Here is a 24,510-nt window from a genome sequence, read left to right on the forward strand (position 1 = left end):
AGAATGCTCCATATAATATATGTATCCTGTATAACAATTAAAAATTATTCACTTATTTGAACTCTAGGTAAGAAACTTAATTAAGTGCAAATACCAATTAAGCACAAATTAATTTCGAAAATATAAATTTATACAAAATCAATGATATGTAAAATATCTGAAGATAGTTTAATTATGTAGGAAGTTTAGTTTGACAAAAAAATAACAAGATTACATACGTCTAAGTAACAATAGGAATTTAGAGTGCTCTACTAACAAAATTAAGTCCTCGTAGTGATTTCCTTTTAAATCAGGTAATGACAATTGTTTACCTTTCTGTCTGAAAACTTAAAAGATAAGCTAATACTCTGTGTCTTACACTAAATTTATCACTCTGTAATAGCACAATACATATTGTATATTATTAACGTGAAAAAAAACACGATTTAGGATATGAAGAGCCTATTATTTGATTTTATTACAAGTACGTGCATCACTAATACTTTATTTGAACAAGGCCCACCTTAATTGTATTTATCATTGTGTTTTTGTCAATCCGATTGTACCCGAAATATTGAGTGTCGTCCGATTAGATAAGTTATATACAGGATCGTTTAGGTTTCACAAAAAGTGGTTTTTCCTTTACAAAACATTTGGTAGAATAGTGTACAAATAAGGTAATATATAGCATTTCTCCCCGATTTAACGCTTTATAATATCTTAACTTAAGAGGGCGTCGCACCGCCAACTTTTAAGGAGTAAAGAATAAGCAATTTTTGACAAAATCTTAATTTAAAGGTTAAACTGTGATGTGTAATTATTAGTTCAACTAGGACTTTATTTTGGTAGCTAATTTATTTTTTGGACTATCACAGCATCCTAGAAAGCGATTTAAAAATGTTTTTTCATCCCTACATGTTGAAGCAGACTGAAAATAACTTGCTTAATTTTAGTTTTAGAGTAAGAGCACCCATTATAAAATTAAAAGCAAACAACATTCCAAAGGGCAAGACGGTGCGTTTTTTTCATTATTCCAAGTATAACGCTCAATACATAGTTTAGAAATAACGACTATTTTAACATTTTTAAATGACTGTAACTTTTCAATAAACTATTTTTTTTTTTAACGCACCGTCTTGCCCTCCAGAATATTGTTGTCTTTTAATTTTATAATGAATGCTTTTACTCTAAAACCAAAATTAAGCGAGTAATTTTCAGTTGGCGTAAACATGTTTTTACCACTGAAAATTACCGGTGCGACGCCCTCTTAATATGTATTGCATATGATCGATTGTACCAAGTACCAACTATAGTCTATACTTAAATAATTTAACGATTAGCTAACAACACATAAATCATAGATTGAACTGTTCTTGCATTTGAAATATTAAGAATTAGCTTCTAAAACGTATTGGGTAATTATTCGTAATTTTTGCCACCTAGATGATTCTTTCAACCGTTTTGCCTAGTTAACTATGTTATACCTATTATAAATTATCATAATTCATAATGTAACATAATATATAATATTTTTTAATATATTAATATCGATTACCGAAAGGGTTATTATAGTTTTTTTATAAAAATATACACTGGCCACTGCGCGCTTTTTAATGAGAAACTGGTCAGACTTAAAAATGGCTTACAGTTGTGTTCCATAAACTAGGTGGTTCTTTTACACATTAAAACCACTTGGAATGATTACAAAAACATTTCATATTTGTTTTAATTATAAGCGCCTCTGTATAGCTATGGCATGATGGATGTTGAAACGTATCATGATAACGAAGTTCATTCGAAGCTAGACAGGATTAGTAGAAAATAATCTGCTCCTTCTGCAACGTTATTATCTGTATGCTGCCTGTGTGCACATATTTAAAGAGGTTTCGTTCTACTTTTTTTATTATTGTGAACAGGTGTTAGCAGTGAACGTACAAACAACAATACCCGCTAAAATGCTTATGAACATTTGGATTATATTTGCGTTGTATGGTGGTGCGGTCGTTTCGTCGGATCATCAGGAATCGAATGAAGAAGACAACCGACAGAGTTATAACCCTGAATACCACACTTGGGCCGTGCTCGTGGCTGGCTCCAAAGGGTGGATACGATATCGTCACCAGGTAAACAATATGAACTATAAAAAAATTGTAAATAATATATGTATATAATTAATAAACATAATAGCCCGATTCGTTGATGTTCGTTTTATCCATTCAATTCACTATTAAAATCATTAATCTACAACGATCAGTGTGCTAGATAATTATTTTAATAATATACCATAAGGCTGTATAGTATAGAATTATTACTTTTGATTTTATACCATTTTTAAATCAAAGCAACTTTTCAAATGACAAATAATAAATAAATGGACTCAGTAGAGCCAATCAGTTAACTTGTAAATGAATCGCTAAATACAGAAAGGGTACATGTCCACTATTTTACAAAAATAACTTTTTTTAATTATTAAATTTAATATCGATAAATACAAACGAGGCACAGTCTATATTTTTCGTCCTAAATTTCAATATAATAAAATATTTGTAACTTATTATGATCAAATAAACTACTGTGAATCATATTAATGTAATTTTAATTTTTGGTAATAAAAAAGCAACTTATTTTTAAGAAAATGTTATATTTTTAGCATAAACGGCACATGTCCAAGACCTTAAAAACCGTTAAATACCTAGAATTTTATAATATTTCTCTAAAAATGTAGAACCATGTACAACCATGTTCGTATATCATAACTTCTACTAGACTATTTAACAACACAAAATTTGCAATTTTTTCAGAATTACTAAGTTTTTTGTCTCTCCTGAAAATTTTTTAAATTTGGACATGTGCCCTTTCTGTATTTAGCGACTCAAATAATATGTTATTATTACGTTACATTTATTTTTGTAATTTATACCTATTTCATATCATTGTAAAATCGAAACACTTTGATAATATTTACCGAGATTTCATCAATCATTTACGGTATAAGCACCACGGTTTTTATTGCACCTTTTTTACTTTTTTTAATTATTTTTTTACTTTTTTTATTACATTTTTTAAATTTTTTTTCAAGATAACCATTTTATTCAAATACTTTTTAAAAAATAATTGGTAAAAAAAATTTGTGCTTTTATTCATCCGTTCAAAAGTTGTATTCATTTGAAAGTGAGGATGACTGATGAGGTGAAGTGCGGTAGGTAACGCGCGCAGATAAAAACAACTCTACGTGGATTAATCTACCACACTCCACCACCCGTCATCAGTCATCCTCACTTTCAAATGAATATAACTTTTAACGAATGAATGAAAATACAAATTTTTTTCACCAATTATTTTTTAAAAATGATTTTGAATAAAATGGCTGTATTGAAAAAAAATAAAAAATGTAAAAAAAGTAAAACAGGTAAGGGCAATAAAAACCGTGGTGTTTATAGCGCAAATGAGTATAACTTATTTAAAAAAAGAATCTCAAAAATATTCACTAGAACAATAGTTATTTAATTTGTCAAATCTTTGTGGGCCACCCTGTATACTCTAAATTACTTTTTTTATCTACTTAATACGTATTTTAGACACTTTTTCTACAAACACATTAGCATTTCTACTTAAACACAGGCTACGAGTATCTTTTACTGAGTTACTATATTGAAACTAAAAGTCATTATAATAATAAATGCATATACCTAATATACTTTCAAAAAATATACATACATATTAAATAATATAAGTTATGATATTAAATTATTGCATAGGCGCAGATACCATATGTGCAGTTTTGGGAGGAATAATTCAATAATTTTATTGATTTATGGATAATAGTTTAGATACTTATTGCCTACACATTGCTTACAAAATATGTATACTGGAAGCAAGAGATCCATAATTTTGATTAAAAATTTTTCAAATATGTGTAATGATGTTATGATGTACCTAATGGTATCATGGCATATTATAAATTATCAAAAACCATTTCTAAAATTTAAAATAATAACACTTTTGAGACATATTTTAATGTTCTACAATTAAATAAAAAATTTAAATTTTTTCCTAGAAATTAATTATTTTACGGCATTGCTTCTCTTTGAAAATCTAAACAAAAATAATCAAACATGTTTTAGTCGAACGTCGGTCATGCTTACAAATTACTAACGTCCAACGGAATACCTAGACACCGAATCATAACGTTCATGTATGACGATATTGCATATAATCCAGAGTAAGTACACAATTTTTCGGTTAAGATAAGATTGGTACGTATTTAAGTTTTAAAAAATTGGTTTATTAAACCAATTACATTTTTTTTATAATATTTTATAGAAACCCTGACCCTGGTGTGATTAAAAACGAGCCCAATGGTACTAACGTCTATGAAGATGTTCCTATTGATTACTCTGGAGAAGTGAGTAGCGCAGATTGTGTTTTAAAACTTGAAATTTTCTCGAATTTGTATCTAAATAAGATAGATGACATCAAATGTTGAACGAAATTAATTTTTAATAATACATTATAGTATTTTATATAAAACTAATATGAACCTATCATCATAAATCGTCAATCTATGAATTTATGTGTTATTTACGGTTTCTGTGGTATTACTTGTAGAACGTTTCCAAAGATGTGTTTTTAGATGTACTTCTAGCACGCAGGGCAAATGTAAAATCTATCGGATCAGGTCGTGTACTAGGCAGGTAAGTATTGATTTAAGAATATTACCTTTATTAATTACGGGTTTTACCCGTAAGAGCATGAAAATATAGGAAAAAACAAACACATGTATAATAGAAAATATATATCAATACCGTAATACATTTATGACATCTGTACACATACCATCAATATTTTATTAACTATTAATATTAATAATAACAACAATTTTGATTTAAAAAATTAGTACAAACTTCATTTAAACTTGTTTTACTTAAAATAATTATTTTTATACAAAATTTGTGTCGAACCAAATTTGAGTCACTTTGTATATTATAAAAGCCCCGAAAAAGCTCGTTAACATATTCCAGAGCGTTAACGAACTTTTGTTGGACCCTGTATATACGTTCATATATTTTTTTATCATATCATTTGCTAATGGAATTTCCTTGTTGAATTATTTGTCATGATACAACGGACTTTACAGACATCATCTTCGTAATACGGTACCTACCAGTATTTTTAACAAAGTATAAACTGATTTAAATTTTAGTTAACAGGAAAATGGATTTAAAAATTATTCTATCGAATAATCGTGCTGATAACCACGGAGTGAGCTCTTCTAGGCTATGACAATATCCAGATAATGTGTGATCTTATAGGCTTTATGTAGTTGAAATATAATTTCCTCTTAATTTATTATTTGTTAGATAAATCAATAAACTTAATAAGAACAATATATACATTTTTAAAGTTAAACATAAAACTTACATTTGAATTTTATTCATTTTGAAAATGGATTAGCTACTGTTATGTATTTATAAATATACGGTATACTATAACAAGATTTGGACACTCACTTACTCTAAAAAGATTACAAGATTTAATCTATTTTTTATTATTTTTTTATGTAACTTATTTACATTATTATTGTTTTTAATGTTTACTCTTATAGTTTTCACGTAAATCATAATAATCTATTGTCAATTAAATGGGAACCTATTGTGTTTTAAATACTTATTAATTCAAGGAACATCTGCTTAAAGTATTTACTCTAAACGATTATGGCATTTCAACATGTAGACTGATTTCTCTTGCATTACCTCACTCCTCTCCTGACTGTATTTGAAAATACTAATAATACAACAAATATCTGTATAAAACTGATATGACTATCGACCATTAATTTTTTTAGCAGATGTATTATCTGATTATTAGAAAATTATTTAAAATAATTAAAAAGTTCCAAAAAAATATACTAAATACATAGGCGGAGATTTCATTAATTTTTTTGGGTGGGGGGGGGGCTAGCATTTTTCTACCTAAAATGACCCGCAAGGGATTTACACTCCTAAATTATTAATATATAATACTATATAACATTACAAATGTATAAATAAAAATCATAATAATTATAATATAATATTTGTATATTCTTTAAGTAAATACATATTATTTTAAGGCAATGTACCTATTCTTAGATCCAAATATATCAATTATTTTTTCCAATCAATATTTAAATCGTTTTCAATGTACAATATGGATGAATTATTAAACCTATCTTGCAACATACTAGTACGTAACCATGTCTTAATTTTGCGCATAGCTGAAAAGCTGCGTTCGCATGTAGCTGAACTAATTGGCAAAGACAAGGCGACTTGAAATAATTTGAATAAGCTGGGAAATACATTTTGGGTTAGAGCCTTTTGAATTTTATCAATATTTATTGTTTTCTGAAAAATGTATAACTTTATTTAGCACTTGAATTAAAATTAAATGATAACATTATCAAAACCATTGTTATAATGTTTTGCCGTTTTGGAACTGAAATAATTTTCATAATTTATTCTTATTAATAATTTTAATTTTTAATCCATTAATTAAGGAATTTATTACTTTGATGAGTGATCAAATAATTGGGGGGGGCTATTGATAATTTTGGGGGTGCTAAGCCCCCCCAAGCACCCTCCAATCTCCGCCTATGACTAAATATAAAAGTTTGAAAATGTTATATTATTATCTTACAAACAAACTTACAAAAAACAATATTTGAAATCTTAATTACAATTAGTATTTTTAAATAAAACAAATGTCTTATAATGGTAAATCTTAGTGAATCACTTTTTATACAAAACAAACTCTGTATTATTCACAGTTAATTATTTTAATACTTAATAAGAACATTTACTCTTTTAGCGATAAATCAAGCAACGTGTTGTTATTCTTTACGGGTCTCGGTACTCATGACCGCTCTGTAGTATTCCCTAATGACGATGAGCTGTTTTCACAAGAAATTATCAAGAACTTCAAAACACTATATGACCTCAATAGATATAAAAATGTAAAATACCCAATTATATAAATAAATGTATACAATTTAAATATATATTGATATACATTTTTGAAATCGACGTTTGTTTAATTTATTATAGCTGTTAGTCTTTTGGGAATCTAGTCACTCTGGAACTTTGTTTGAAGATATTCTACCTCACAACATAAGGGGTAAGTGAGACGTTTATCGTTTTTAGCTGTAGTTGAATTTCGGTTGGTAAAAATAACTTATATATGGGGCATTCTGAGTCAAACCCCGCGACCATCGGCCCGAACTCCTCAAAATTTACGAATAAAATTCAAATTGAAATTATACATTATTTTTTTCAAGATTTTGAAAAAAAAATGTTTTTACTAAAAAAAAATAGAAATAAATCTCGGCCCATTCCAGTTATTAGACCAAAAGATTTTATTTGAGTCTCTGATTTAATGATAACAATTTCAGAATTTTAAAACGGATTGAAATTTATTTTTCGTGAAAAATAACAAAAAAAACCCTATTTTTGGCGTAAATATGACTGTTAAACATTTTCAAAAGGTCTTATATTAGATTAATAAAAGTTTATAAAAATGTTGAGGAGACCGGACCGAAAAAAAAGTTATTTTTATTCGGCTTATTTTCAATTTTTAATTTATTTTTTAAATAAAAAAACTGAAATTATAATATTATTCTTAGATTTTAACCAACATTTTCGTTATTAAAAAAAATAGAATTAAATCTCGGCCCATTCCAGTTATTAGACCAAAAAATTTGATTCAAGTCTGATTTAATGATACAAATGTTGAGAATTTTAAAATTGGTCGATATCGTTGTTTTGTGAAAAATAACACAAAAACCTCTATTTTTAAAATAAATATGAATGAATAAAAATGTCAAAAAAATTAAGATCTTAACATAGACCAATAGAAAGCTTATACAAAAAATGTCATTACATTTTGAGGATGTCGGGCCGATGACCGCGTGGTTTGACTCAGAATGCCCCATATATGTATACAGGTGTTCCACAATGATTCAACAAATTAAATAACTTGTTGTAGTGAATATTTTTAAGATTTTTTTTTAATTAATTAATTTATACTCATTTGCGCTAAAGCATCACGTTTTTTATCACACTCAACTTTTTACTTTTTCAAATAATGATTTTATTTATTTTTTGTTACATATTTTTAATAAAATGGCTAACTTGAATTTTTTTTAAATATGTAGCAAAAAAAAAATAAAATCATTATTTAAAAAAGTAAATAGTTGAGTACAGTAAAAAACTTGTTGCTTTAGCGCGAATGAGTATGAATAAATTAAAAAAAAAAATCTTAAAAATATTCACTAGAACAAAAGTTATTTCATTTGGAATCATTGTGGAACACCCTGTATATGGCAACACTAATTTATATTTACTTTAATTTTTGTGTGACAACACTGACACTTTTCTTTTGTTAACATAAGTTCTTTAATATACCTACATACATTTTTTGCAAAATACATACATAGTTAGATATACATATTTTTTGTTTAAAAATCTAATGCTCATGTTTATCGTTAATTGAACAACATTAAGTATTAATCATTAATGCAATTTATTAAGTAGTCCAACATTTTAGTACAGTATTCAGATTTTTTTATCATTATAAACTCTCTGTCTATGGTATTATTTTATTATTTACTTTTCTTAATTAATATTTTTAAATTAATGTCGCTGCTGAACAGTGATCGGTGATATTAGATAATATGATTATGTGACATTGTTTGTGTTAATAGCTTTGGTCGCCACAGCCGGTGGTCCAGACGAAGACACTTGGGGTGAATTTTGCGATATCGATATCAAACCATGTCTGGCCGGTCTGTTTAGTTACCATTGGATGAGCCTTTACGAACAAGTAAGACAGTACACAGAGCGTGATTTAATGTATTTGGGGCCCGGGTTTTAACCTTTTCTGAGGGCCCCTGAGCAGGTCAATTTGTACCTGTTAAACTCGAAACAAAAATAAAAAAATGACTCATCTGAAATTCAGATCCCTGAAATAACTATGCGATTAGATAGCATTGGGTCTTCAAAAATAACTTCAGAAAGTTTATAAATATTTACATTTTAAATATTTTGTTTGAAATATGTTGAGTATAAAATATATTTTTTATGTTTTTTATATATTCATTCCTAGATGGAAACGAAACAACAAAAGTCCATAAGTATATTCGATCATTTCGATAGCCTCAGAAATACTGTGTCACATACAAAAAAGGAACACCCTCAATTGTACGGCCACTGGAAAGTCGGCAATTTGCCTATCAGTTATTTCTTAGGATCCCGGAAGCCAAATGTTACATCGAGAGCGGAAAAGAAAAGATTGAATATGAAATTCGGACACCAGAGTAACGATATCGACAGCGTTGTGCACCGCCCACTTGATCAGTTAACTGAGGTATAATTAATGACGTCCGTGAATTTTATAAATTTTATTAAATATACGCTACCCATCAGAATCAACACAGCTACTACCTACTTACTACTGTCGCCAAAAGGTCACAATTATGGTTTACCAATAGTTTATTATTATCATGACAATGATAATATTAAAAATATATATATTTATTCTTCATCATACTTCATTCAAATTAGATCGGCTAGCTAAACTCTCTTTCTCCATGAATTTCTATACATAATTTCCCATATCACCTAATAATGTATAATAATAAAATAGTTAAGGTTCTACTTCTTCTCTTACGATAGTTCGTTTTTGTATGCCGTGACCACTTAATCAAGCGTATGATTAGTATTATTTCTCCAAACATCCCGGGTTTCTATAGTTCGCTTGATTTTTGCTACTGACCTGATTCCTGCTAGACGTTTGATTTGTTCAATACATGGAGTAGGAAGAAATACTAAATTCTTTTTGCCTTGTACTTTTCCTTGGATAATTATTTATTTCTCGACCATTTCTTCTTATATATGACAAAAACATTTAGCATTTGACGCTGTATTGAAAGGAATATTCATCTGTTTTCTCAAATGTTCATCTAGTTTTTTTTTCACAGACATTAGATGTACAATCAGCATTAACACGTATTGTTGATTTGGTCATCGGCGGCGACAGCAGTATTAAAAAATATATCAAAAAAGATAGCACGACGGATGCTTTCAATAGTAAATGTTTCAAAGATTTGATATCATCGTTCAACGACAAGTGTATAGGAAAAAACAAAGTTTGTATAATTCATATATTCAGATAAAGTACACAAAATTACAAACACTTTTTTTATAGGATATTATGCTGCATAAAGAAGGAAAAAATATTTTGGCGAATTTATGCGATACTTCCATTTTACTAATCAAACGTATGGAACCTACTCAGGCCGTGGAAATCATTTGTTAATCATTAAACAACTTACTTTTGCGTTTAATCACTTATAAATTACTAATAGTAGGTGTATGAATCTATAATATATTTATAATTTATAAATAGTTAAAAAAAAACGTAGAAAACAATTCAAGGTTGGGTTATATATTTTATGAAATAAACAAGAATGGTTTAAATATAATTGTAGAAGAATTTTTTATCCTATTTTCAACAGTAAATGGTTCAGATTAATAGATTCAACAAGAGAAAATAATGTACTGTGCAGTCACTATAATATTGCATTCAGTCACTTCATTAAATAAATATACATAACTATCTGTATACACAGACAGTTTCAGAAGAAAACCTTATTTACCCAAATACACAATGCACATAAAACTTCGATGCGAAAGCACAGAAGGAATTTTTAATGATATGTTCTTTTTTGTGTCCCCAAACACGATAGCTTTTTCCTCTGGACTGATTTACTCAAGCATTGTGTCAATCAATTCGAAATCGTATGCAATTGGTACTTTGGCGGGTTGAAAGTTGAAAAGGTCATGCTTTATCTAATATGAACTATATAATACCTAACCTAACCTTATGTCCCAAAACCGTGATTCAACATTCAACATCGTCATGCTATAACTTTGTATAGAACATTTATTAGGCATGGCCCATCTACAATATAAAGTGTTTTTTTAAGTCGATATCGAATTTACTAGATTTTCAAAACCAAAAACCTAAATATCGGTTGGTAGAATCATGTGGTAGCGCGGTATAAGAAAAACATGTGTGGACGGCTCTTGCTATTTTAATTTACTTTGTCTGAATACCTATTTAACTATTTGTTTTCTATTTGGTACTGGATTTGTTCTCGCGTGAATCGGTGCAGATTCTTTATCCATTATTTAAAAAAAACCTTTCGATATACGAGTATACCTGCTGGGCAACATTAACAAAACGTGTATAATTTCAGTAACATCCAAACCATACACTTGGGTGTATTCTTTTATTTGAAAAGTTTAATGTCTTGTCGTAAATAAGACCTACATTTTCTCTAATGATAATAGCATATTTAATATACTTAAAATATTCATCAAGAACGAGGAATCATACCTAAAAATAACCTTAAATAATAATCAAAATTAATAACATGTGTTTAAATGCTGAGGTTGCGATGTGCAATTATTAATATTTCATATTTACTCAAACTACTCGTATTGCACACGTAAAAAAACATTCCAAAATTCTATAAAATAAAGTGATAAAAAATAATAAATAACTAATATAGTTATTATATTAGTCACGTATTGTGTTGTTACTTATTATGTTGAGTTGAGCTTATTTTCAAAATCTAAAAACATATTTTGATTTTGGGTTGATTTCAATGAGAATAATGTTATCTGTAAGATTGTAAAGCCTAATGATATGATAAACTGTAGTACCTCGCTATTTAATTACTAGCTGTAGTAATATAGTTAATTGGTAAACTAGGTACTAACTACCTATATTATAAAAAAGAGTACAAAGGTACCGTTTAAAATTATAACAGCGTCTGTCGTTACTCGTGATCAACTTTATAAACACCATAGTTTTTTTACACAACAGTAGTAAAATACCAGAATATCAAACAACTAAATCTTTGATGATCTATTGTTCATAATAATTTCAAGATGAAGAACATCAAATAATGAATCTCGATTACATAGGTAGCAGAAATGCTACCAATGACGAGATGATTAGACAAGCTTCAGAACATCCTAGTTGTCCTAGTAGTTTCAAAGAACTCCAAACAAAAATGAAGTATTTATATTTTATACTTGTAGACAATACCACTAAAACATTAACTTTTAAAGAATTCTCTTCTTTTTAGTAAATATATTCAATTATCTCTTAATGTTTTTACGTTTTAAAATATTCAAATTTATACAATATTTATTATATGTCTGATGTCTTTTTTTTCGTTAAACTAGGTAATTTATCGACGAATTATATTATTTAAATGACAAGCTAAGAGCAATTACCACTAGGTACATCACTTACATTATGAAGCATTTGCATTTTAATTACTTATTCATACTATAAACGACCAATTTCGCAATGATAAATACTTTTAATAGTTAATTATTTCTATCAGTTACCTATTCGTTACCTATAGAAATGACAGATAGAAATGTATTATGTAAATTATTAGGAAAACTTTTACATTCAAATTCTCTGGTATTTATGTAAATTACCCTGCATTTAGTCAAAACTCTATGAATAACATCCTTAATAAAAAAAGTGCTTATCTCTCTCTCTGCAATTGTTGTAAAATATAGTTTATTGACATTTTTAGTTCTTTTAATAATATATCGAATAAACATTTCCAGATCAGATTTGATACCGAATATTTTCTTTATAAAAATGTCTTAACCCCTTGGCTATTCTATATTTTTAACATTACTTTTTCTAGTGAATATTGTCTTGTCTACTGGAAAAGTAGTATTGTACGAGTAAACAGAGAAAATAAATAATGAAAAATGTAATAGAAAAATTGATAAAAATATAAAGGATATTACATAATTAATAAGAAAAAGAAGTAAAAAAAAAAGTAGAAAAAGTAGTATTGTACGAGAAAATAGGAAATTAATGAAAAAAAATTAATAGAAAAAGTGATTAAATGTAAAAGAGATTACTTGATGAATAGGATGAATGAAAGGGGCTTTGCTGTTATAGTTACTACAAAAAATGATAGTCTGTTCTCTTATTGGTCAGGTCAAATTTTATCTCTCTTTTTTCAATATTTTTAGGTGACAGCGCCACGCCAGTAAATATCATATGTGTAGAAGGTGTGTTTACCCAAAAGGACAGATGAAGTACTACACAGATGTGTGTGTAGTGTGTATACGTATTTGCATCGCAATACAGTGATTCACTAATCTAACGCTTGTGTGTTTAATCTATTACGTGATCTCAAGAAATATGAGTATTTTTATAAAAATGAAATATTACAACTCTATAATAGATATTACAGATTACAGTGTTATTTTTCCAATTTTTAAAAGTGAGGATTTTTGGGCTGACTATAAAAACTGACAAATGTAACTGCTAATAATTCCAAAAATTGTTGAAAACCCGTCTTGTTAGTAGCTTTAATAGACAATACTAAAAAAACACGCTTTTCTAAAAATGGTAAAAAAAATTTTAATTAAACAGTAAATAATAATTTTTTTACAAGAACAATTACCAATAAGTTGTACCACAGTTTTTTAAAACGTTTTTGATTTATGGACAAGCTACAAATCTACTAGTTAAAAAGTTACCTTGGTAACCATTATTACCTTTGGTAAAATTGTAAAGCCAATACTTTTAAAGATAAAGCTAATTTTTATTACAGTATTGATTCACAATATTCACAAATAGCAAACTATTTAGAAGCAAATAGATAACTAATACAGATACTATAGATATAGATAAAAAAATTAATTCAAAAAATTTAAATAGAAATCTACAAAACAAAATTAATTTTTTTTTTACCAACACAAGATACATTTCTTTTAATTATGTTTTCTATTAACACATACTTATATGTTTTACTGTTTAGAGCATTTAGTCAATCGAACCAGGATTTAAAACAAAACATAGTTAAACTTCAACTGCTAGATTTCAAAGCCAATGTTTTAACAAAAAAACTAATTATGAGTACTAAACAAATTAAAACAATTAAAGACCTTATAAATGCTTTTAAATTTAAGTATTAAAACCCTATATTCTAGCCCGAATATTATGTTTTTGCCTCGATGTGAAGCTGAACAAAAATTTTATTTACTATGATCAGGCTCTTTGTTTCATTTAATTCGGTTTTCCAGAATCCACTGCAGCTAAATAATTGCATTGTACATTTCGCATGAAGTTCTGCCACTCACAGACTGTGTGTCCGTTGTCACTAAATAATGTCAAACCCTACAAGAGAAATAATTAAAATAACGGGAAATTGTAATAGCTGTTTAGCATTAAATACTGAAATGGACTTACCTTTTTTGTATGCATGTACGTATTATTAGCACATATTAGTGGACCAGACAGCTTAATTAAATTTGTCTCTGGGCGCGCACCCTTCTTAACTCAATTGTATGCATAATGGTTTTTGTATTTACCTAATGTAAAATATACCGGGAATGCTCTTTGTGGACACTCCACGTATTGACGGGTAGTGAAATTCGATTTGGTTGAGTGGTAACAATATTAAAAATAAAAAAAATATACGTTGAATTATGTCTTTTTAACAAAATGTTTTATTTTAAGAGAATGGTTGTTTTGATCAATATGAAATAATTTAATTTATCTATTTGAAACCCCTAATAATCAAATTGCAAAAAAAATTTATTGAAAAATATATAAATGTGCCATACAACGGTTAAAACGTAAAAAAAGAAGCTGAATAGAAAAATGTAAAAAAGTTTTACCACATTTAAAAATTGAGCTTTTAAGCCACACTTTAACTAGAATAAATACAGGGCGTGTAGTTTTGCGTTCAGAAATTATATATGAAGCAATTTTCATAAAGATATATGAAAACATATTATCATGCTTAGCAATTGATTATTTTTAATATGAAGTGGTAAATTGTAAGAATGTATAAAAAACGATAAAAATGAATTGTTAGGAGTTATATAGTATGAGAAAAAAATTGTTTAAAATGATTTTCAAACATGAAAACCATTATTAGAAGTATAATTATCAGAAAAACTGTAAGCAGAAAGTTATTATATTGAAAAATAATGCATAATAAAATGTCTCTTGGACAACTTATTAATTAGTTAAATTTAACTTGGATTAACAATAAACCGTTTTCCAATCATTTTTTTCTAATATTAGTTGATTATGGAGGAGGAGTGGTCGAGTAGGTAAAGCCGTTGTGTGTTATCTGTTCGACCTCGATCACAGACAATCATCTAGTGAAAATGGACCGCCATCCCTCTCTCCGGCGACGACGGACTGACCCATTCCGGACAGCGAATTCGTCAAGAAACACTCATTTCATGATGTCAGTATTGGGCCTTGTACCCTTAGGCTTAGATTAAATACATATAGATAGGCCACTGCAATATTCCAAATGGCAACCGCTATTTCGTTTCTTTATTTTTGGAGAGATAGCGCAGCATACCCTTATTGACAAAATATATTATATTAAATATTAAATAATAATAAATGTTTGTTTTACTACTACGGCAACCGCGATACAGGTAGTAAAATATTAATACTACATTATATCATAGATTAAATGTATTTAATCTATGAATATACTACTACTGAATCAGGGCCGTATTTAGGATATAATAGCCCCTTGGCTAGCCTATGGTGCGGGCCCGGAGCCGTACTTTTTAGGGCCTCTTTTTGCATTCCTTTTCCATCCAGGAGCGGCTCTAAAATAAATTTCTTAAATTAAAAATAATAATTTATTAATTAAAGTATTAATAATTATTAATCAAAAAGGTTAGTAGTAAAAAAGAGAAATGGGTAAAAAAGTATGCAAAAGTCAGTAATTAATGAACAGGATGTAAAGTCAAGTTCTACGGAGCTTCAAATAAGAAGACATTCAGGATGCTCTATGGGTACAATATATGATATTCATTTTTTTTTATTATTTTAAATAGAACTCGTATCTTATTAAAAAATTTTCTTACGAAAAAAATTATTTCAGATTTGAAATCAGGAGAAAAAATCTGGTTGAGTTGATATGTAACATGATTTTTTTATCATGGGCCACTCAATACCTATTTCATAGGGTTTAATAAGAAATTGTTTTTTTTTTAATGTTGTTTTTATACAATGTCATCTCAATTGTTCACAATTATTTTGTTTTTACCCCCTCCCCCTCCCCCTATCAAATATATAAATATTATATTTAATAATTAAAACAATTAAACACTTTCGCATAAACAACAAAAAATTCAGTAAAAATACGAGAATACCAAATAGACTATCAAAATAAATTAACAACATTAAAAAACATAAATAAATAAATAAGAAACCCCAAATAAAACATACTATTCAAAAAGGTTTAAAAACCTATTTAACTGAAGAATATTTGATTCTTTCAAATAATCAATTTTTTATTTACATTATTTTTAAAATTGTATTTACATTTAACATTGGAATAACCAATTTAAAAAAATCAAATGCCTTTTAAAATGTTTAATTTTTCGACTGAACTGACTTTATTATGTTTTGATTTTGTATTAAATACTCTAAAAAGTTTACAATAAATTAATGTCATTATTAGGTATTCTAAGTGTGGCGAGGAATCTTGTAAATTAACAACTAGCGGAAAAAATTCTTTACTAATAATATTAAACAACTTAAAACTTATTTGTTTACTTTACGGGGCTTTTTCTAAAAAAATATGAATTATTTGTTGAGCATTTGTCACAAAATTAATATCAGAATAGGTATGCGTTTGAGCATTTGAAGGGCTGCGGGGAAAAAAGATCAATGTCAGTTTTTTAACATTCTGAGAAAATCATGTTTTTAATTTCAAAACGTAATATATTTTGCCTGTACGCCTAAACTTCCGGCGGTCGTTACTCTCGACTTATCTTTTTTTTTCCCTGGTTGGAGCGCATAAAAGATACAATACATCAATACAAATAATTTGATACCAATATCTCATTTTCAAAAAAAATTGACATTGATCTTTTTTCCCCGCAGCCCTTCATTTAATAGTTAACAAAAGTCAAAACTGTACAAAACCCTAAACACTTAATAATTAAAATATAATTATTAAATTATTATTTATTATATTTATTTACTTTAAGTTCTAAATTACTCCTAAGAGTAACATTGTAACGATTATACAATAAATACCTATAATATATTACTAATTCACATTTTTTTTTGGGCTCTGGGAGGTTTAAACGCGAACGCCCCCCCCCCCCCCGTAAGTACGCCACTGTTCAGTACTAAAAACATTTTGCGGTTCTTATCCAAATATTTCAATAGCATTCAATAACGGTCATACTTCGGAGAACTGTGTAATTTTAGAGCTGGGTCTTCTCTTTTGTTTTTCCCGCAGTTAAAAAATACACACTTATTTCCTCTTATCGTGCTCATTGTTATGATAATTAATTGTTAAAATAATACAAAAAAACAATGAAAACAAATAAAAAGTGAACTAAAAAGTAAAAAATAATTTTATTACAAGAACAATTTACCAATCAATTGTAGCACATTTTATTTAAAATGTCAATTACTTTGAAAACAACCGAATATTAACTACAATTTTAAATAATGTTAAACATCTTTAATTTTTTACTAATAAGAAAAGCGTGGGCCCTATTCAACAAAGTCCAAATTCATTGGGTTAAGTATTATGAAATGTTTGTGTCATACACAAATATTGAACCAAATTAAAATTACAAAAGAACTTACAATATAAAACATTATCTGATAAATTTATGAGGGACTTTGTTGAATAGGGCCCACGCTTTTCTTTTTTGTCAAAAATTAAAGATGTTTAACATTATTTAAAATTGTAGTTAATTTTCGGTTGTTTTCGAAGTTTTTATTTTTTACTTCTAAGTCCAACTAAAGTTACTTAATAATTGGTGAATAGGTTACTACTAAATTTTAGTGAAATGACCCCCACATTTGATTCCACGTAGGGCGACCTGGATGTCCGAATCCTAATATGATTACAGGATATTGTATTGTCATCCGAGATGAGTGTCTGTGCCAAGTTTCAGCCCTTTACGACATAAGAAAGTGGGTTAAATTAATTTTGCAAGATTTGAAAAATACCCGTACAAACGTACGTACGTGTTAGCGAGCTATAGAATAGCATGGTAATTAATGTACGAGTTCAACTCATTGAGGCTAGAGCTAAAATGGAGTTGTCAATTCTGATTATAAAAAAGAATTGAATCTTTGGGTAGGTATTCAGCTTTTTTACATCAAAACATAAATAAACAACATAAAGTGTGTCGGTATAAAAAATCGATGGTAACGATAACTTGTAATCATTTATACCCTCATATCTTTATTACATCTTGTCTTTGCCCACTTCTAAGTATGTCCTTAACTAAAAGATTTGTATTTCCTATTATTATAATTGGTTTTTCACATGTAGACTCAACTACTTATAGTTTTGTCAATGAACAAACAAATGTGTACCTAATACACACACTCGGCTCTGCAATTTATTTAAAGTTCACGAGCTCACATAATTTAGGGGAGTAATTTCCATGATATGCTATTAATATTTTTAATTTATTATTATGACATCTATGTACCACGATTCTGGGCATGATTTTAACTAATGGAACGGGATCTGAGACTGAGACTGGGACCATTGAGTAAGAGGAGGACATAATAACCGTAAAAAGGATCACAAAAACGCTGTTATCTGATAAGAGATAATAGATTAGAGATGAGAAATGGGGGTGGTAATGGGGGAATTGAAATTATTTTACTTAGCCCTGGCAGACTAAATCTCGGGCAACGCCGGGTCCAGGCAGCTTGTTATAAATATAAACAACATACCTAATAAAATGTTATATATGTTTATTAAAATTTCAAATGGTTTTATCAAATTTCTAAATAATTTGTAGGTTTAAAATATAAGCAAGAACAGTTTTTTTTCAATTATTTTTGTAGGATGATTTTCATGATGTATTTATTAAATCAAACGCGATTTTTATTAATATATTATAATATGAAAATGTACATTTATAAATAGCGGTTTTCGGTTGTGTGTACCTATATTTTTTATGGAGGGTATGTTTTTAATTTTGTTTTATAGTTAACTAACATTCTCAATTTTTAGACATAGAAATATAACGAATCACCAGATCTATACAGAAAAACATTTTCCTTTCAGTAACATTTCCGTGAAGTGTCGTCGGTGTGCGGCTTCTTACTCAAGCCTAACGTGCTACTGTAATCAAAATTAGCATATATACTCATGATACCTGTAATTGTATAGATTGTATATACCAAATAAAAAACAAAAACAATATTTTCAGTAACCTTTTTTTTTTTTTAAGAAATTGCTAACCTGGGAGGGAACTGTTCGCACACTACTTCCCCCCAGGCAGCATCGTTTATAAGCATCCACTACAAAAAATTGGAGTTATAAAAATCCCGTTTTCCTCTTCGCGAGGCGGGCTCAAAATTTTACTTAATTCTACTTAGTTCTAGTTGTGATATGTACATTTACATTTATAAACATATGAATCCTCTGTGGTCAGTGGGACAGCACTCGTGGCTCCCCTTTGCCTCTGTCTCTCGCCTCCTCTTTTCTTGAGAGGATTGCATTGACATATTCGGTTATGGTCCTCCATTGGTTCGAGGATCTCAACATATAATCTTCCCCGCTGTCTGGCGCCCAAACTATACCCCGTGACCACCTGAGTTGGCGCCACCGATCATACACAAAACATGTGACTGGGTTGCTGCGGTCCGCCTTCTAGAAATAACACAATTTCGCAAGAAACAAACGAAGTTAACACTAGTTATAAGCAAAATGCGTGGGGTATTATTTTAACTTAAACAAGCAATACACGCTTTTGTGATTTTCCGTAACCTAGGATACATCATTCGAATATCAATAATAATGCTATAACGACACAGCGCGGCGCGGTGCCTATATTGTACAAAGCCAGCAAGCCTAAACTGATTTAGTTGGCGAACACTTCAAATCCCTTATTCAAGTTTATTTTCATTTTTTAAAGTTGCTTACATAATGTCAAAACAAAAACAAGAATTGTCTGCAGAAGAAGAGACTGATGAAGAATTTATTACTAGAATCACTCAACCACGCGTATGGACTACTTTAAATGACACTTTTGCAATTCAATCAATTCCGGAAGATAGATTAGAAGACGTTATAGATTTATTTACAGTACGTACAATATTACAATTTACAAATTAATATATATTGGTTGTAAATAAAACTCACATGTGCATTCATTTCAGTTGGCCAAATCTCTCATGAGTTAAATTATTTTTAAGTCTTTTAAATAATGTTATACATATTATTTATGCTATATAAAACTGACAAGACTGTTTGTCCGTTCTCTTATGACATAGCCCGGTTGACTGATATAATAATAATATTCTATATTACGGAATCAACTCCATTTACAAAAATAGTATAATATATATAATAATAATAAATAGTATAACAATAACAGGTAGTATAATATAATAAATAATGAATAACATATGCTACAATAATTTAAAAATAACATGCATTTATAAGTCTTAACTAATTATCCATTTGACTTTAAATATGACTTGAGTGTATCAGTATTGACAAAATTAAAAAAATCAATATCGGCTGTATTACCTGCTGCCATTAATATGTTTATGAATATGAATACAAATAAGGCTTATCGGGCTTTCTTATATTTCCGTCTCTTTACTATTTAACAACATTAGCTTTTATTTTACGTAATGGAAATTAAGATTAAGGGCCGTATAGGGAATAAGTGGAATTCACAAAACCATTCATTTATATGCACAATTGGTTGAATAGTAAAGACAATTGATTACAATTAAAACATTCCATTTATTGAACTATATTTTTTATTTATGCTATGTACAATATAAATATATGCTGTTTTAAACTTTGCACTTTGAATATTGGCTTTAAGAGTCCTCAAATATAGCCCAAAATGTATTTGTTTATTTTCTGTGCGTTAAAGTGCATCGTATGTTTTCATACGACGCACTTTGAGCATTTAAAATATACAGTAAATGTACTTTTTGTCTTAGCATTATTATGTACACGAAGAACAACTTTGTATCGGTAATGGGTTGACTCACGATCAAGAATCTGTTGACCAGTTTATTGAGCTGGTCAAACATTGGATTTCAGACACGTTGTCTACGATAGTAATAGAGAAAAGTTCTGGAAAAATTGTAGGTGTTGTTGTATGTAGAGTTTGCTTAGTGGAAGATCATTCACTCAACTTCAGTCGTTTGAGGGTAAGACATCATATTATATTTGTAATCGGTTATTTTTTTTATTTTATCTGCTTACACAAGTTGTAAATGTTTAAATTCAAAATTCTAACGCAATTAATAATCTTATACCTATAATTTATTATAGGTATTATAGTATAATTAATTCAAATTTGAATTATTAAAACGTATGTTTAAATATACCTTAGCTATATGATGGTAAAATATGGAATGAAATACACAATTTTAATAATTACTTGAATCAAAAAGTCAATATTTACAATTTATACGGAACTGATGCGTTCTGCCGGATTTATGCATGGTTTGTTTTGCCACCCTACAGACACCGAGGTGAGTTCATAAATATAAAGGCCCTTTAAAATGTATTGTATTAAATAAATTTAATAGAAGTATGTTAAGTTCATAATTACACTTTTAACTTTCCTTCTGAAGACTTATTATAGTTATTGAATAGTTAATTAAAAAGTATAATATCTTTCTACAAATGATCACTTCAAACACTACTATTTTTTAAAGTGATATGTATATTATTTAGAGTATAGAAAAAATATTCAAAATGTTTTATAGTAATATTTTATAAACAACTATCTTATTTAGTAATTCCATAGTGGTCGATTGACTTAAAGTATGATATTATGTTTCGGTGCATTGTTAGAATTTCATTAAGTACACGCCATACACGATTGAACAAAACAAATTATTTATTTTATCTTAAATTAAAATTATCCCACTGCGTATCGAAAGTTTTTAAATGTTCAGTATTATAATTTGTTTTGTGGTTTAAACGTTAGTTATTTGTTATCACATAATTAAAAAAGTGAAATAATACTCAGTTTATTAGCATGTCAAAAAATTTTGTTATGCAAACGTAATGTGCTTTAGAAACTGGCAAGCAGATAATATATTTTATCTAAACCTTTTGAATAGTTCTTTATCTTAAATTAAAAATCGAGGCCAATGTGGTTTTTTGTTGTGTTCGTAACGAAATATGTTTGTAGGATTAGGGACAAAACTGTTGGAATCCGTGATTGCTAAACGAGTACCTGAAATGATGCATTTTGGTTGTAAAGTGGTGTCGGGTATTTTTACTGGTAAAACAAGTCAACGTATAGCCGAATCTTTGGGATTGAAAACATTATATGAAGCTAACCACATGGAATGGGCTACACAAAACAACGTCCAATTAAACTATAATGAATTACTAGCCGAAAACGCATTAGTTAAAGTGATGGCCATGGAAATAATTTAGCATTACATTTAATGTTCGCAGTTCGTAATTAGTATGAAATTAATAATAATAATAATAATTTTGAAGTGTATTATAATAAACGAATTATTATTCTATTTGTTTTCTATAGTGCCACTTTATTTAGTGTACTTTTAGTGTATTTTTGAAATTTATAATTTTTTACTTTGTTTATAGTTGTGATTTTTCTCTTTAACAAGGTAAATTATTGTATAGAAAAAAAATCTAGTTACTAAATAAATAAAAAAAAATGTATCTACCTAATCACATTTATATACCTGTATAAACTGTATGTGTAGATAAAAACATAAAGCACATCGCATAAAAAATCAAACAAAAATATCTGTTTTTAGTTCGTTTTTTTTTTCAAACACTTAAAATATTGTTAACAATTGTTAGACATGGTTTAATAATGTGATAGCAAGTTTTTAATATAAGAATACTGATTACAGTAGGTAACACATGTTGGGATTAAGGGGATTGAAAGCGGTCTGTTTTTTTTACCAAAAAGTTTGACACAATTTCGACTACCTAGAATGATCCGATTTCAATTCTGTAAAAAGATTTGAGTTCATTGACTACTTTACTAAGTTACGTCGGATATGGATTTTGAATTTTTGTTAATGTAATAAAATTGTTTTTGAATATTGAACATTTTTCAAATTAAATGTTTTGAATTACGAGAATTACATTTTTTAAATAAAAATAGTTTCCTACATTTATTAGTAAATTAGAAACCTGAGTAATCAAAGAACTCAAATCTTTACAGAATTGAAATCGGACCAGCCTGAGTAGACATAATTATATCAGGCTTTTAGGTCTAAAATAACATCGAAATGGCGTTTCTTTTTGAACAAACTTTATAAGTTAAAAATAATACTTTGAAACTTATGCAAATTAATCTGTAAATTAATTTACTCGGGCGAAATTTATTATAACCCCATTTTTTTAAATGTTCCATAAATAAAGCTCCTTAACCCTTCCAGACCCTTCCGCTTTGAATTCCCTTAATCTAGTTCAGACCCGCCCGTTGCTCGTGTATGATTTAAACTCGGACATTAGGAAGCCTTTAGACCACCTTGGTTATTCTTCTGCTCATTTTTCAGGCTGAAATAGTTATCTAAAATGGGTTAGGAAGGTGGTAAGGAAGTAAATATGTGTTAGGACGTTAGGTACATTTTCAAAGAGCGTTTTTTTATCTTTGAGCCGCCTGCGTAATTGGCATGAACATTGGTGTAATATGAATCCTAGACAGAAGGTCCCGATAAAATTATATAAGGACAAAAGAACTATTTTTAATAAGGTAGACTAAAAGCCCGACAGCCGACTATAATCTATTCTACAAAAGAAAATTGATATCGTATTATTAAACCGTTACGTTATGTCATTATTTTTAGTTTGTTGATTTTATAAGAGATGATTATTGGTTTTACCATTTAAATATTTTTCAGTGCATCACTATGGTGTATTTACTATTTTGTTTTTTATTATAACATATTATTTTTATTATTTTAAATGAAGGAAAATACATGATAAAAAAAACACTATTCGAGATATTTACTGACCGCTTCCTTTGTGCGGTAGAAATGTTGGCGAATAATAATTCTCTCACGGGTATTTTAAATATTTTATTAATTTAATAAGCAAAGCAGATACAGTTAAACGTGTTGTAATAACGCATACAACCTTAGGCATAAAATAATTTTAAAAACGTTCATCAATTATTATTTTATAATTAATGGTTCACGAGGTACACTCTTATTGATTTACATACTAACAGTAAACAATTAATTTTGAATTTGTTTTACTGTATGAATTGTGTAATGCATTGAAAATACTTTAGGATTTTTTGTCCTACATTCAATATAGATATAATATACCTATAATATGAGTAAAATGTGTGTACATAGCCTAGTGAAAGCACACGCTGTACAGTGTACTCAGTTTAAGTACTGTGATGGTTTTGAACGGTGACTTCGCGTACTACATCACACTGCCGA

At 28.4% G+C, this 24,510-nt stretch overlaps 2 protein-coding genes across 2 annotated transcripts; both read left to right on the plus strand.

Annotated features, from left to right (window-relative positions):
* The first annotated feature begins 1,872 nt into the window (after window positions 1-1,872).
* Window positions 1,873-10,495, plus strand: LOC126844741 (hemoglobinase-like). Its single transcript, XM_050583138.1, has 10 exons — window positions 1,873-2,102; window positions 4,104-4,201; window positions 4,303-4,384; window positions 4,588-4,673; window positions 6,826-6,970; window positions 7,062-7,131; window positions 8,717-8,835; window positions 9,118-9,378; window positions 9,992-10,159; window positions 10,219-10,495. Exons 1-10 carry the CDS (start codon window positions 1,935-1,937, stop codon window positions 10,327-10,329), a joined length of 1,308 nt encoding a protein of 435 aa, XP_050439095.1. The 5' UTR covers window positions 1,873-1,934; the 3' UTR covers window positions 10,330-10,495.
* Window positions 10,496-20,020: 9,525 nt separating this feature from the next.
* LOC126844742 (uncharacterized) lies at window positions 20,021-22,513 on the plus strand. The gene is made up of 4 exons (XM_050583139.1): window positions 20,021-20,179; window positions 21,055-21,267; window positions 21,453-21,594; window positions 22,263-22,513. The coding sequence occupies exons 1-4, from the start codon at window positions 20,021-20,023 to the stop codon at window positions 22,511-22,513; spliced, it is 765 nt and encodes a 254-aa protein (XP_050439096.1).
* The last annotated feature ends 1,997 nt before the right edge of the window (window positions 22,514-24,510 follow it).

This window comes from Adelges cooleyi, unplaced genomic scaffold (genome assembly GCF_023614345.1).
Source record: "Adelges cooleyi isolate 19-005CV unplaced genomic scaffold, UGA_ACOO_1.1 ACOO_flye_CR_arks_rails_tigmint_CR_PRNA_651, whole genome shotgun sequence".
Taxonomy (NCBI): Eukaryota; Metazoa; Arthropoda; class Insecta; order Hemiptera; family Adelgidae; genus Adelges; species Adelges cooleyi.